The sequence below is a fragment of the Magallana gigas genome, chromosome 7 (assembly GCF_963853765.1).
Source record: "Magallana gigas chromosome 7, xbMagGiga1.1, whole genome shotgun sequence".
NCBI classification, from domain to species: Eukaryota; Metazoa; Mollusca; class Bivalvia; order Ostreida; family Ostreidae; genus Magallana; species Magallana gigas.
In genome coordinates this window covers 35,911,826-35,926,263 of record NC_088859.1, presented here as the reverse complement: position 1 = coordinate 35,926,263, position 14,438 = coordinate 35,911,826, and the positions used below count along the sequence as shown (strand labels likewise).

General features: G+C 34.9%; 1 protein-coding gene across 1 annotated transcript; it reads left to right on the top strand.

Annotated features, from left to right (window-relative positions):
• The first annotated feature begins 4,998 nt into the window (after positions 1–4,998).
• On the top strand, positions 4,999–13,399 carry LOC105347284 (BSD domain-containing protein 1). The gene is made up of 8 exons (XM_011456286.4): positions 4,999–5,174; positions 6,570–6,633; positions 7,951–8,067; positions 8,722–9,045; positions 9,231–9,375; positions 9,729–10,247; positions 12,549–12,682; positions 13,225–13,399. The coding sequence occupies exons 1-8, from the start codon at positions 5,164–5,166 to the stop codon at positions 13,249–13,251; spliced, it is 1,341 nt and encodes a 446-aa protein (XP_011454588.3). The 5' UTR covers positions 4,999–5,163; the 3' UTR covers positions 13,252–13,399.
• The last annotated feature ends 1,039 nt before the right edge of the window (positions 13,400–14,438 follow it).

The following is a 14,438-nucleotide window of genomic DNA, read 5'->3' as shown; positions in this document are numbered from 1 at the left end:
AAACTTTAAAAGCAATAAATTTCGTACATAAAACACCCCTTCGGAAACAGAACATACGTAGAAACTATGTCTTAAAGGTACAATGTAAGCCTACGGCTCTATCTAGGTGGTTCTAAAACTACAAAGCCAAAATATAAAATATCATATGAACCTATATACAACAATATAACTAATAGATTTTTAATTTGATAAATAAATCTCATACAACCACATGTTAGTAACAACAAAAGAACCACATATGGTTTTCCTTTTCGTCTGTGCACGTGTGTTAAATGTGTCAATAGTGTGTGAGTGTGAGCGTGAGCATTAGTAGCTTCTTCAATGATCAAAATGAGCAATTCTAGAATAAATGAGAACATTCGATTTTAATTTTCTACAGAAGATGCCATCGTACTTATCTCAAATGACGAATGTATGTCAGTTGTATCGCAATTACAGTTACATGTCCAGTTGTAAAAGATTATCTAGTTTCTCTGAACATACAAATAGAATATTTTCGTCCGAATTGCATGCAATACAGCAGTCAGATTCTAGTACCCCTAAAATGGCAGGTTGCATGGTTTCCACTCGGAGACTCCTTCTTAGAAGTACAGCAATGAACACCTTCTTGTTCTTTCGGTAGCTTGAGTGCATTGCGTCCATTTGTCCTATTTGAAATTCAAACATTGGCCAATAAGATATCATGTAATTTTCAGACATGATACACACGACTTTTCTACTGACGTGAACTGCGTTGATGACGTTGTCAAACATGTTGGTTCCTGGCATGAAATCTCTCTCCGGGAGACAACATTTCTTTTGCTTTTTGGTTTCAAGCATTTCAGTTAAACGCAAGGCTACGTCACGGTCCTCTTCGTCATAAGACATGTACGCATCATAGCGGAAGTGGGGATGCTGATAACTTTTGTAACGTTTTGGCGCGCTCCTTGATACGTAGTACCAGTACCGTAAAGTCCAGCGGTATCTGTGGATAATTTTCCATGTCGTAATAACCAGAAAAACCAGAACACATATTGAACTTCCAAGAGTAATGAAAAGATAGGTGGTGCACTCTTTTCTCAGCTCCTGGACAAAGTGAGAAACATTTCCAATTGCTACACTGGAACCATTGGACAGGACACATTTGTGATGATCGACGTTACGGATAGTCATGTGCGATAAATCAGTTAACCACGCCCAAAACTGGACACTATCGCACGTACAGATCAACGGGTTTCCATAAAGATTAATGGTCAGATTTGCCGAGGCAAGAAAATTAAGATCATCCATATTTCTTTTGCTAAGAACCTTTAACTCGTTGTAAGAGAGGTCTAAGGACGTTAGAAGCTTCATGTGATTCATTTGTATTGGCCATTCGTTAAGTTTATTGAAACTGAAATTTAAGTGTTTAATATTTTTCAAGGATTGAAAAAGACCCGACGCAATTCGTATTATTCGATTTGTTGATAAATTTAATGTTTCTAAATTATGAAGAGATGAAAAAGAGGCCGCGCAAGCTTCATCCTCAAAGGAACTGCCAAGATTGTTGAATGACAGGTCTAGATATCTTAAGTTGTAGAAATCGTTTACTCTCATTCCCGAAATATTATTCAGAAGGTTGTACGATAAATCTAAGTAGATTAACTTACTTATTCCAAAAATCGGATACAAGCTTTCGATAAAAAAGTTGTTGTTTGCATATATATGTGTTAATTGGCTGTTGTTTGCTATGATGGACAAATTCACATATAAAGTATAATGTGTATGATGAAGGTATAAAATCTTTAATTTGGGTGGCATATAAAAGGTTAGGTTAAGTTTGTCATTTAAGGCAAAAGGAAAGTCAAGCAAACTATTGCTTTTCTTGGTCTGATCTACATCGGCTATATCTGTCTCTCCATATGTCAACTCCCTCCCCTTTTGACTGTGGGGTAATTGATTGTTTTCATCATTGCAACGCTGGAAAAATTCGTCGAACCTTTGATGTTGGTGATACTGATAGCTAACATCCAGTGTAGTAAGACCCTTAAACTCCTGCAAGTAAAAAAAGTAAATTCCGGGTAGTAAGAAGTTTTCACTGGCGTTGATAAGTTTCAGCGTCTTGGGGAAAGTTTTGGGTACTTCCTTTTGTAGATAAGCGATTCTGTTGGACGCTATATTAATTGTTTCCAGTGACGTGTTCGATAGGTGCTCTACATACTCTGTTCTGAAGACTCGAGTTGTTCCCATGGTGCACTGCAGCTTTTCAAAGTTCAAATGCTTTATTCCTGCGTTGATGTTAAAAGTAACGTTAGGTAACACGACCAGTGTCAGTTCTTCGTTATGGGAAATGTCCAAATGTACAAGCTTAATTAAGTGTTCAAAAGCACCCTTTTCTATGCTTTTAATCTCGCAATATGAAATCGACAGATTCTCGATTTCTTTAAATTTTTGGAACATGTCTTTTCTTATGATAGGTAAGAAACATGTTCTTTTAATCCCAGACATGTCTAAGAGGGTTAGATTATTGGTAGCGTTAAAAAGGTCGCCAATAGCCGCAGTTTCGAATCCATCTATAAACAAACTATTTAAGTTAACTAGTCTCTCAAACAGGCCTTTAGGGTAGTTTTCGTGTTTGAGTTGTAAATGGTCGTTGTTGTCTTTGATCGAAAGAAATCGCAGAGATTGAAGGTTGTAAAACAAACCTGCCATTGCTTCGCCATTACCCACGTGATTAGCGTCCATCTTTAATGTATCCAAAAACGGGATTTCAACAGATGCTGTACAGCTTGTTAAATTGTTTTCAGATATATCCAGATACCTGAGTTTTGGTGGAAACTCCTGTGGAAAGGAACTGATATCATTTTTACTCACATTAATCACAGTCACATTGTCGCTAAATTCCGGAAAAGACGATACTTTTAGATTGCTACAGTCAGCAACAAAATCTTCTTGGCTTTGGTAACAGCGGCACTTGGGCTCGTTTGAGCAACTAGCATTCGAAGAATATGACAACAGAGAAAAATTTGTGAGAATTAACAAGGAAAGCTCAAAGGAAACCATTTTGAAATGACAACAAGAAGGAAAGGGCAATATTTCCCGTAGTCTTCGCCTTTACAAGTACATGATTTGGCAAAAACAAGGAAACATTATTGTAATGACCAGAAAAATCGATATAAAATATATCGTTTTATAATCAGAAATAAGGAAAACAATTTCATGTGCTTGTTATTTCTGAATGAAAATGTTTATAACTGATCATAAGGAAACTTCCTACTATAAGAGAGATAGAAAGATAAGGGTGAGATTTAGATGACTTCGATTTATCAAAACATTCAAATCTGAGAGTGAAAGACACCGATAGAAGGACAAATATGCAGGCAGAGAGGGTTGGGTCAAATTCACAAACTTTAGATTTACAGTGACGTGCCAAAAATTGATGCAACTTTTTTCTAAAAACTACAACAGACACTTACTTGAAATTTTTAGTATTTAGTGATGTGGCCTTGAGATGCAATTACTTCTTTTAATCTTCTTGGAATTGGGTGGTATAAGCTTCTGAAATAGGGAAAAGATAGAGAGAACCATATTTTCAAAACTTCAGTAATCAAATCATCTCTGGATCTGATATAGCTGTCAATGATTTTCTTTGACGTATTTTTAATACCGGTATTAACTATATGTTTTCAAAAACACTGCCTGTTAACTGTGATGGCCAGTCCAGACAATCTAAGTCATTTTTATTTTTTCAGGCAGTCGTTATATATATAACTGTGAAGCATGACATCGGACATCATCTTGGAATATAAATGGAGAAAAATGATTTTTTAAAACAGCACAGTATTCATGATCCACTGGCGTCGGAAGCAAATTGAAAGTGGGGGGTCTAGACTAATCCTCAGAAATATTGGGGGGGGGGGGATCTTATCTACCAAATTTTTTTCCCCCAAATCATGAAATTTCCTATTCCGGGGGGGGGGGGGGGGGGGGGGGGGGGGGCTAGTATACCTATGACTCCAACTTCTCAATCTTTCAAGGTAAATTTAGGAACAATTATCTTTCCTGCGAGAAAAAGTGGGGGGGGGGGCTGAACCTTCTATGATGCTATGTCCATAATGGTTAGATCTAACTTTGAAAAAAAAGGGGGGGGGGCTGAACCTTCTATGACGCTATAATGTCCATAATGGTTAGATCTAACTTTGAAAAAAAAGTGGGGGGGGGGGGGGGGGGGGGGGGGGGGCTAAGCCCCCCCCCCCCCCCCCCCCCCCCCCCCCCCCGGTTCCGACGCCTATGTGATCTGTGGTCTTTAATTAACACTTTGCAAAACAAGATGGGCATAAATTTTGATCAAGAGTTCCAATATACTTCTCAGACTCAGAGTTCATATTTCCAGATATTGGCACTAGTGTCCCCACTCCTGAGTATGTAACACATCCCCAAAACATGGCATTGCGGTCACGTTGACCTACACACTGGGCCGGGTCATGCAGTAGGCTTCGAGTTCTCCATGCATATAATCGGTTATCATTTGATATAACTATCTGAGTTTCATAAAAAAAAAATACTTTTCCTCAATCTCTGTCAAAAAGAGTTGGTATTTATTAAAAAATTAGCAATGTTACTCTTAATTGCTTTAAACCGACATTCATGTTTGTTAGACAAACTAACTTGCAGCTAGAATTAAAAAAGAAGTAATAAAAAATCCCAGGGAACTGGAAAATCAGAGGAATGATGTTCAATTAAGGATAAGACGAAACCAGGGACGTATAACGTAGTATATACGTCCCTGACGAAACTTAGTGAATGATACTCTGCTGGTTTTTGATAAATTCAAAGAATTGTGTTTCCATTTAGTTTTCTAGTATTCCCATACGTCCAACATTCAACCCCAAAGCATCTATGTTTAGAAACTGCTCGCCCACGAAGAAATACTGTACTTTTTAGACAGTTATGCGTATAAGTTTGTTAGATCCGCCACATATTCCAGGACGATTCGGGTTTAAAGTCGGGCTCGATTTCCTGCATTTTAATCTCGAATAAACATGATAAATATAGATTGCTTACAACGTCATTTCTTTTGTTGTATTATTACAAAACTTGGATGAAAACTATATTTTTGCTGTGGATCACTGAATAGTTATAACTTTAATCTTCGGAAAATATTTTGGAACAAAAACGTTCGGTTAGAGACTGTTTCACTGACAGATGGCAGAAGGGTAATATTTTGTAAACAATAACACTTTCATTATTTTCATACAGCTGTCCGTAATACACAATTGTAATACAATTGTTATTTTAAGACGGATAACATTTACTTGAGATGCTAATATTATATCAATTTTCCGTGACATCACAACACTAAACGATATCAACTAAATCCAGAAATTGGAAATATTTGATCAGTACTGGCGTGCCAGTATAATTTTAAACATTAAGTATTGTTATATTTGTTCTATATCAAGTGATTAATGAATACTGTATGAACCAAGTGATTATAACCTGTAGTAGTTTTTGATAGAAAACTCTAAATTTATGATTTGATTAAAAATAAAAAGAACCCTTGATTAGATAATAGTATTATAAAACCAACTTTTATCTGCGACAACTTTAATTTGCGATTTACCTCTATAGTTCGTGACGACTTAAGTTCGCGGCCAATCCTTACCCTAACCTGTTTTGTTTTCGCACGCAAATAAAAGTTTGTTCAAAGTATTTGTAAGCACTTAATTCATTTCTACAGAAAGTTAGTATCACATGCAGTCTTTATTGTTTTTGCAATGCATGTGCATGTAAACATAATAATATATTAGGTAAAAGCAAGATGAACTAGTCTATTTTGTTTACAAGGATTTTAACAAGACCTTAACTGGACTTTCGTTATTAGATGTAACTATCATTTTCTTACGTCTAAACAAGTTAAAACGATGCTGGTTTCAAGTGAAATATACATGGTAGATTGCAAAGTCTTAGCTCAATTAAAAGCCAGACTTATTGGACAGGCCTAATCACATTGCTGTTTGACATCACTATCCAAAGTCCAAACTCCTGTTAAAATGGTTCTAATATGTTTCCATCACATTTGGACAATTTGATAGATATCTTGGGACAGAGCAGATATGGTCTTGTGTTTTCCTTTAAATACAATATTTACATGATAATTTAACATGAGAAAACTGTGGATATTGAAGTCTAGGTTGTATGGACTGTAAATATTAATTAACCAGGATACATGTAGCTCGATGGTGGTCAAAGAGAACCTGATGAAGCTGAACAGTCGGATAAATGACATTCCTACCTACTAGCTCTGGCTTGTAGAATTTTTATGTCAGCTAGAGAACCTAGACTCAAACCCCATCAAGACAATATATCTATTTGATACGTTTACTTGTTCAGTCTTTCCTGTCTTTCTTTCACACTAATTTAAGTCTTGTAGTTGTACTGTTCTGCATTCACAAATATTTTCCATAGAAAATGTTGTAAACTATGTCATGCCTATATAATATAGTCAATATTAAAGCTAAAGTACCAGTTTGTATTAATTTTTAAGTTTTGAGATTTTTAGATCAATTTCGATCTTTATCAGTTTCAATAAAGGTTTTCTTGTTTTATAGTTCAAATGAAAAAGGAGAAGATGGGGGCTGGTGGGGCAGCTGGATCAATGTTGCTAAAGAAAAGGTTTGGATATACTTTATATTTAGAGAGCTCAATAGTCATGGCCAGTTTTAGACTTTACTTATCTCCTTTAAAATGAGAGCTCTCTATAAGAATATAGGAAAATGCTGAAATTTAAAAGGTAACTGATATGGACTTTTTCTTTACTAAATAACAGATTACATGCAGCTAAAGAGATCATATTTGATATTTAAAGTAGTCCGAGTATCGCACTACGTCATAATACGGATTTTACAATATTGGTTCGACTTTTACAAAGCGTTTTTGATACCCGGTATGGATTTTGCTCTACATCGCTGTTGTAAACAATGGCAATAATAAGCAATTAGAACGGTAATATATGTATTCTATGAGAGATAAAAATGATTAATGTTGAGAAACTCGATTCTGTTAACGTAAAATGAAAAACGAAGTTTCTGATTAGACAGGATCTCAGGTATGCTTATATCTTCTTTGTTTTGACCCCCCCCCCTCTGAATTTTCTTTTTCTTTTACTAAAACCGGTTTAAATTTGGAGACAGAAGCTATTTCGAATTTAATCAATCGTCAATTAATTAATGTTTAAATGATATCTAAAATTGTTGACAGATCTAGGCAGAAAACTGTAGCAAAATGTGATTTTTACGGATTTTTTCGTCAGGGTCTACTTGGTTTAGAGCTTATAGCGTGAAAAGTAATCCGTCAACATATAATTTATTTTACCAAATCCTTTTTCTAAGATGTCAATCTATAGAATAAACACCATGAATTTAAGTTTGAGTCCATAAAAAAGTAAAAAAAATTACCAAACGCGATACTAGCATTGCATTTTTTGTATTCTATTTTGATACACCAGGTCTATAAAGCGTACTTACTTACAAAAATTTGCGCAAAACTATTGATGAAATATGGCTTAAATAAATATTTATACTCTATTTTGTATGTTTAGTTCTAATTTTCCCAAAATTGATAATTATTTTTAGGAAAAACGGACGTCTGGCAAATTTCATAATTGTCAATAATTTTCGCAAGGGGGTACACCCATCTGAGAGGCGGTAACAAACAAACTAGCATGTAAACATACATATTTTCTTTTGTATATGTATTGCTAGAATGTAATTATTTATCATTTAAAGCTAAGCTTTTAATGATTGAGCCCATTTAGTGCCGAGTATAGGACTACCTTAAGGAATACCTGATGGTTAATTTGTTGACCATCCAGCCTCCTTAAATGTTATCTGATAATACGGTAGTATTCTTGACAATATCACTCCATATTAAGAGATTCTAAGCGTTTTGCTTTGTATGATTTTTTATTTTCTGTATTCTTTTTCTTAAAAGTCAAAAGCTGCACTTGAAATGGTGCAAAAGGATTTGGCGGAGTACACATGTACAATGTCAACAGATACAAGTAAAGCTGTGGCTAAAACAAGTGATAAACTGAAGGAGACATTAAAGGTGTGTTAACATTCTTATTGGTAATAAAATAAGAACCAAAGATTATTGCATCGATATATATTTACATCTACTGAGTATGATTCCTTCTATTTCTTATTGAAACTTATACATGTTGTTAATTCATAGCTCTATAGAAACAGCCAGAATGAAATCTACACACATTTTATGATTGGTCAGAAAATACAGCAACTGAAACTGACACGACTGCAATTGACACGTCTTATTTATCAAGTGGTGGAAACCCACAGCAACCTAGGAAAAATTACCCACTGCATAAAATAATCATGATGATCAGATGTCAGACTCAAACTTAATTTGGCTGTTTCTTTTAGCTAACATACTGATGTACATTAACAGTAATTTAGTTCATTTCACTTACTTTTTACATTCAATTTATCAGTTTGTTAAAAGAAAGATGTAAATATGAACAATAAAATGCTTTCTTTGACGATTCATGCAGGTTATAAAGGTAGCGATCATTGCAGGAAAAAGTTATATAACCCACTAACGCGGGTCATGTATTTTTCTGCAATGTCCCCACCTTCTTATCCCTCATGAATCACTAATTAAAGAAAGCATTTTAGTGTTTTAATAAATGAATTCATTATACCTGTGTATGTTATTTACACTTGTGTACAAATATGTTTAATACAGGCTGAGAACACGTCAGTGGCAAAAGACAGATTTAAGACTGGTGTAACGTCTTTTCTGGAGGGCTTGTCTAAGGCTCTGGTCATAGAGGCAGAGGACAAAGAGGAGCCGGTCGCAACACCAATCAGATCAGAGGCAGTGTATGACAGAGCCAAGGCAAGGCTCCATGCAATACAAGTTGATCCGGAAACATACTGCAGTGAACCATCAGGCTCTAAAGAAAGATATCAGGAATGGCAAAAGTCATTTGATATAGACAAATACAAAGGGGAAGTTTCAGAACTGCTTGTTTCCAAAGTGGAGCTTCGTGCCTTTTACACCAAACTGGTAAATTTCTTAAGTGAATATTCTATCAATGAAAATCATCTACTATATTAATCTGGATTTTACATACATTTATTTTTCACAAAATGCGTAATTGTTTTTTTTATTCTTAACTCATAAATTCATGTCCTGTTAAATATCTTTGTTTATTATCTTAATGACTTTTTTTAAAAAATTCCTTTAAAAAGGTTCCTGCTGAAATATCACATGCAGACTTTTGGAAAAGATATTTTTATAAGGTCCATCAACTTCAACAAGATGAAGCAAGAAAATTGGCATTAATGAAGCGAGCAGAGCAAGCTCAGAAGAAGCAAGACTCCATTAGCTGGGAAGGTATAGGAATACTTATAAGAAATATTAGGAATACTGTGGAATCATTAGAATTCATGTTGGTGCAATTTTCGTGGTATTCGTGGATTGCCCTCACCCACAAATTTACATCCTTGACAAAAACTAATTATAAAAGATTTAGTTTTCCTACTGAAACTAAAGGTCGATGCATCTACGAAATTCCATCCCTATAAGCAGAAAACCCACAACCCACTAAATTTGGCCCCCACGAAATTAAATGATTCCACAGTATGAATCTGTCAATATGCAATTGAAGATGTCAGGTTTTGATTACCGGTACTGTAAATGTTTCACTTTGCAATTTTCAAAATAAAATTCGAAAATTTTCATTTCAGATGATTGGAGTGGGGATGAGGAATCTGCCCCAGAGAAAGTTAGTCGCAAGCAGGAACTTAGCGAGAGACTTTCACCAGCAGAAAAAACAGAGACAACAGAAAATATACCGGTATCTGGGAACAGAAGCACACATGAAAATCAGGTCAGTCACCCCCATCAGGAAACTGACAAAGAAACTCCTCATGAAATAAAACAGGGAACAGTTGATTTACCACAGGTAGAAGAGGACTCTTCAGTGGCTGAACCTCCAGCACAGGAAAATCTAAAACAATCTGTTGAAGAAGAACACATAAATGAAAGAGTAACTGTGCCAGAGAGTGAAAACCAAGACAGTGAAATCACAAGTCCATCCCCGAGTGGTGTGACTAATGTACAGGAAATGGCTTCCATAGTAAAAGACAGTACATCTGATCAGTCTGAACCTGACATGCCTGAGAAAGAGGTTAAGACAAAGGATAAAGGGGACATTGTGTTGGTCAACCCAGACAGAGTCACCCCATCGTCTGATTCCAACAAAGGTAAGATTTATCTTGGATTGCACTAGTCTTGTTCTTTTTAAAAATGATAAACTTGGGTTGAGATAAAAGTTTACTAAGTAGTTTTTAGCTCACCTGAGCCAAAGGCTCAAGTGAGCTTTTCTGATCACAATTTGTCCGTTGTCTGTCGTTGTCGTTGTCGTCGTCGTTGTCGTCGTTAACTTTTCACATTTTCATCTTCTTCTCAAGAACCACTGGGCAGATTTCAACCAAATTTGGCACAAAGCACCACTAGGTGAAGGGGATTCAAGTTTGTTTAAATGAAGGGCCACGCCCTCTTTAAAGGGGAGATAATTGAGAATTATTGAAAATTTGTTGGTATTTTTCAAAAATCTTCTTCTCAAAAACTATTTGGCCTGAAAAGCTAAAACTTGTGTGGAGGCATCCTTAGGTAGTGTAGATTCAAGTTTGTTCAAATCATGGTCCCTGGGGGTAGGGAGGGGCCACAAGAAGGGGATTAAGTTTTACATAGGAATATATAGAGAAAATCTTTAAAAATCTTCTTCTCAAAAACTATTGAGCCAGGAAAGCTCAAATTAAAATGGAAGCATCCACAGGTAGTGTAGATTCAAGTTTGTTCAAATCATGGTCCCTGGGGGTAGGAAGGGGCCACAAGAAGGGGATTAAGTTTTACATAGGAATATATAGAGAAAATCTTTAAAAATCTTCTTCTCAAAAACTATTGGGCCACAAAAGCTCAAATTAAAATGGGAGCATCCACAGGTAGTGTAGATTCAAGTTTGTTCAAATCATGATCCCTGGGGGTAGGGTGGGGCCACAATAGGGGGATGAATTTTTACATAGGAATATATAGAGAAAATCTTAAAAAATCTTCTTCTTAAAAACAATTAGGCCAGGAAAGCTCAAATTTGAATGGAAGCATCCTCAGGTAGTGTAGATACAAGTTTGTTCAAATCATGATCCCTTGGGGTAGGGTGGGGCCACAATTGGGGGATCAATTTTTACATAGGAATATATGGAGAAAATCTTTAAAAATCTTCTACTAAAAAACTATTGGGCCACAAAAGCTCAAATTAAAATGGGAGCATCCTCAGGTAGTGTAGATTCAAGTTTGTTCAAATCATGATCCCTGGGGGTAGGGTGGGGCCACAATAGGGGGATGAATTTTTACATAGGAATATATAGAGAAAATCTTAAAAAATCTTCTTCTTAAAAACAATTAGGCCAGGAAAGCTCAAATTTGAATGGAAGCATCCTCAGGTAGTGTAGATACAAGTTTGTTCAAATCATGATCCCTTGGGGTAGGGTGGGGCCACAATTGGGGGGTCAATTTTTACATAGGAATATATAGAGAAAATCTTTAAAAATCTTCTTTTTAAAGACCATTTGGCCAGAAAAGCTTTAACCTGTGTAGAGGCATCCTCGGGTAGTGTAAATTCAAAATCACAGTCCCTAGTGGTAGGGCGGGGCCGTGATGGTGGTTTGAATTTTTACATATATAGAGAAAATCTTTAGAAATATTCTGGGAATTTTTTCGGTCCAAAACTCAGTACTTAGTGTGAAAGCACAGGTTATGCAGATATAAGTTTGATGAAACCATGATACTCTAGAGAAAAGTGGGGCAACAAAATGGGGGGGGGGGGGGTATATAGGAAAAGAGAAAATTCATCTTACAGATACAACAACAAAAGGGGATTCGTATTTACCAAAAGAAAGAGGTGGGTAAAAATTGGCAGATTTTCAAATTTTTTTTAGCAAGATCTACTGTACTTAGTTGTCAATATATTTTGATACTGTAATGCTAATTTGATCAGAATTAAGGCAATTGTTGCTCAGGTGAGCGATGTGGCCCCTGGGCCTCTTGTTAATTTATGATTTAAGAAAGTTCAAAATATCTATCTTAAAACAGCAAGGTTCAAAATGGATCTTCTCTGCAGTATTTGCATGAGGTTAACTGATGTTCCATATCAAATTTTAGTAAAGTCAGTCTTTCCAAATGTAACAATTATACTAAAATGTGAATACCGTATATCTGGTAACTTTTCACGATGATCTAATTTTCGCTTTTTCCGCGATGTCTTTTAAATTGCAAATTATTGAATACGCAGAAATTATATTCTGTATCATTTTCTATAAGAAACATTTTAAATCGCAAAAAATGACTGCACACATGCTACACATTTTCCCAATTTTCGCAAATTTTGTGACACGCAAAAAAACCCTTATAAACGGTACATGTATGTAGTATGTACGGTAATAATATGCAATAATTGATCATTACAATTACACATGTACATGAATGTAATTCCCAATTCTTTACAGAGAACAGCACTGATGATGACTGGGAGAGAGACTTTGATGTGGAGTTAACAGAGGAGGAACTGAAAGCTGCCGATGAAATTGCCAAAAAGCTCAATCTGTCTGCAGCTGACTATACCACCATTGCTGGGGAAATGGTAAGTGGCAACATGGGCAGTTATTGAACTTAAGCTTTCACAAAATTAATGTAAAATAGTTAACATGTATACTAACTTGAAGGCTAACAAAAATGTATTTTTTCTTTGATTTGAACATATTTTATTGCATTATATATTGCAATGGGATAGGGCACAAGTTATAAAAACTTAATTCGCCCTCTCCCTTTTTTCTTTACTTAATATTACTTTATGGCCAAAAAAAATTAATTGAGAGTTAAAGAAGACCTAATGAATAATTTGTTGACCACCCAGCCTCCTAAAAAACTCACAACTGAAAAATTATTAGAATCCAGTGTTTTTTATTATTTTATATCATCACATAGTATTTTGATAAATAATTTATTGAATGAATGTTCTGGAAAAACGAAGTTTTATTCCCCTCAATTCTCCCATAGGCGTTTCCTTGTGGAAAGATGAGATTTATTTGGAACCCCTGTGCAATAGATGTATTATATTCAGCTTTTATTGGTTTGTTTTATTCATCTTATTTAATTAATAAATTGATTTTTATTTATTTTTAGGATGAGGACTGGGAAAGCTGGGAGTAAATAATTATCAGACTTATTAATAAAAATAATGTTGTGTCATAATACCTGCAGTTCATACATATGTGTACATGTACTATGTATAGTATTTTTATTTGAATTACCGGTATCACATTTCTGTACATTTTTTTATTTTTTTTTGGGGGGGGGGGGGGGTTGGGTTAATATGTTTGGTAATATTGAATATGTTTTTTTTAATGATAAAAAGTTTAAAGACCTTTTAATAAGAACTGATAGGTGAGATTTCTTCACACAAAACAATTGAAGTCAGTTTGGCAACATACATGTATATGCATCAACAGTCTTAAATATTATTTACTGTAATTTGCAAGATTCGTGCATCTTTTTTTTTCATCAGAGCATAGCCATATACCATTATTGTCATGCTATAGTTTTCTTTTTCTTAATAAAGGATTAAAACTATGACATTTACAAATGGGAACAACATTTATGTGTTATAGTGTAACTAGTGAAATGGTGAGATGTCAGTGTATACTGGTAACTTAAAGATTTCTCAACCTCCATTATTACCTGCTTATTACCTGCTAGGGTTCAAGGGTGTGCCTTAATGAATAGTGAATTTTTGTGAAAAGATATGAATACAGTTTTAGTACTTCCTTTGTGAATTGAATTTTTTTTACCTGAAAAGAGTCAAAGAAATGAAACTTTGCATATTTCATATATTGAATGTCAATGTTCTCCTTTAAAAACATGGGGATTTTTCTGGTTTCAGAAAAAAAAATAATTTCACTCATTTACTTTGATTTGGTAATTTAAACCGTTTCAATTTTTATTTCCATTAAGTTAAAAAAATGTGATTACCTTAAATTATAGTTAATTGAGTAAGTTTATGTAATGGTATCTATTACAGAATACCCAGTTTACATGTATAAAGACCATTTCCAAAAGCATGCATGTATTCTGGTGTTTGGTTAATGTATACCGGTACCTGTATTATGAAAAGGATATTAAAATATTATACCCATGTAGTAATGAGTTTTGGTGGTTTATTGAAAAACATTGGCTTGAGAGTAATAATGTAAACACCTATGCATCTGAAAGCTGCAAATCTGTAACACTGCGGAAAAATTTGGATTGACATGCTGCAGAGCTACAATACCTCACATAATTTAAATTAATTGCAATTTACAATACACAAAAAGGGGTTAATTAACCTACAGCATGTGATT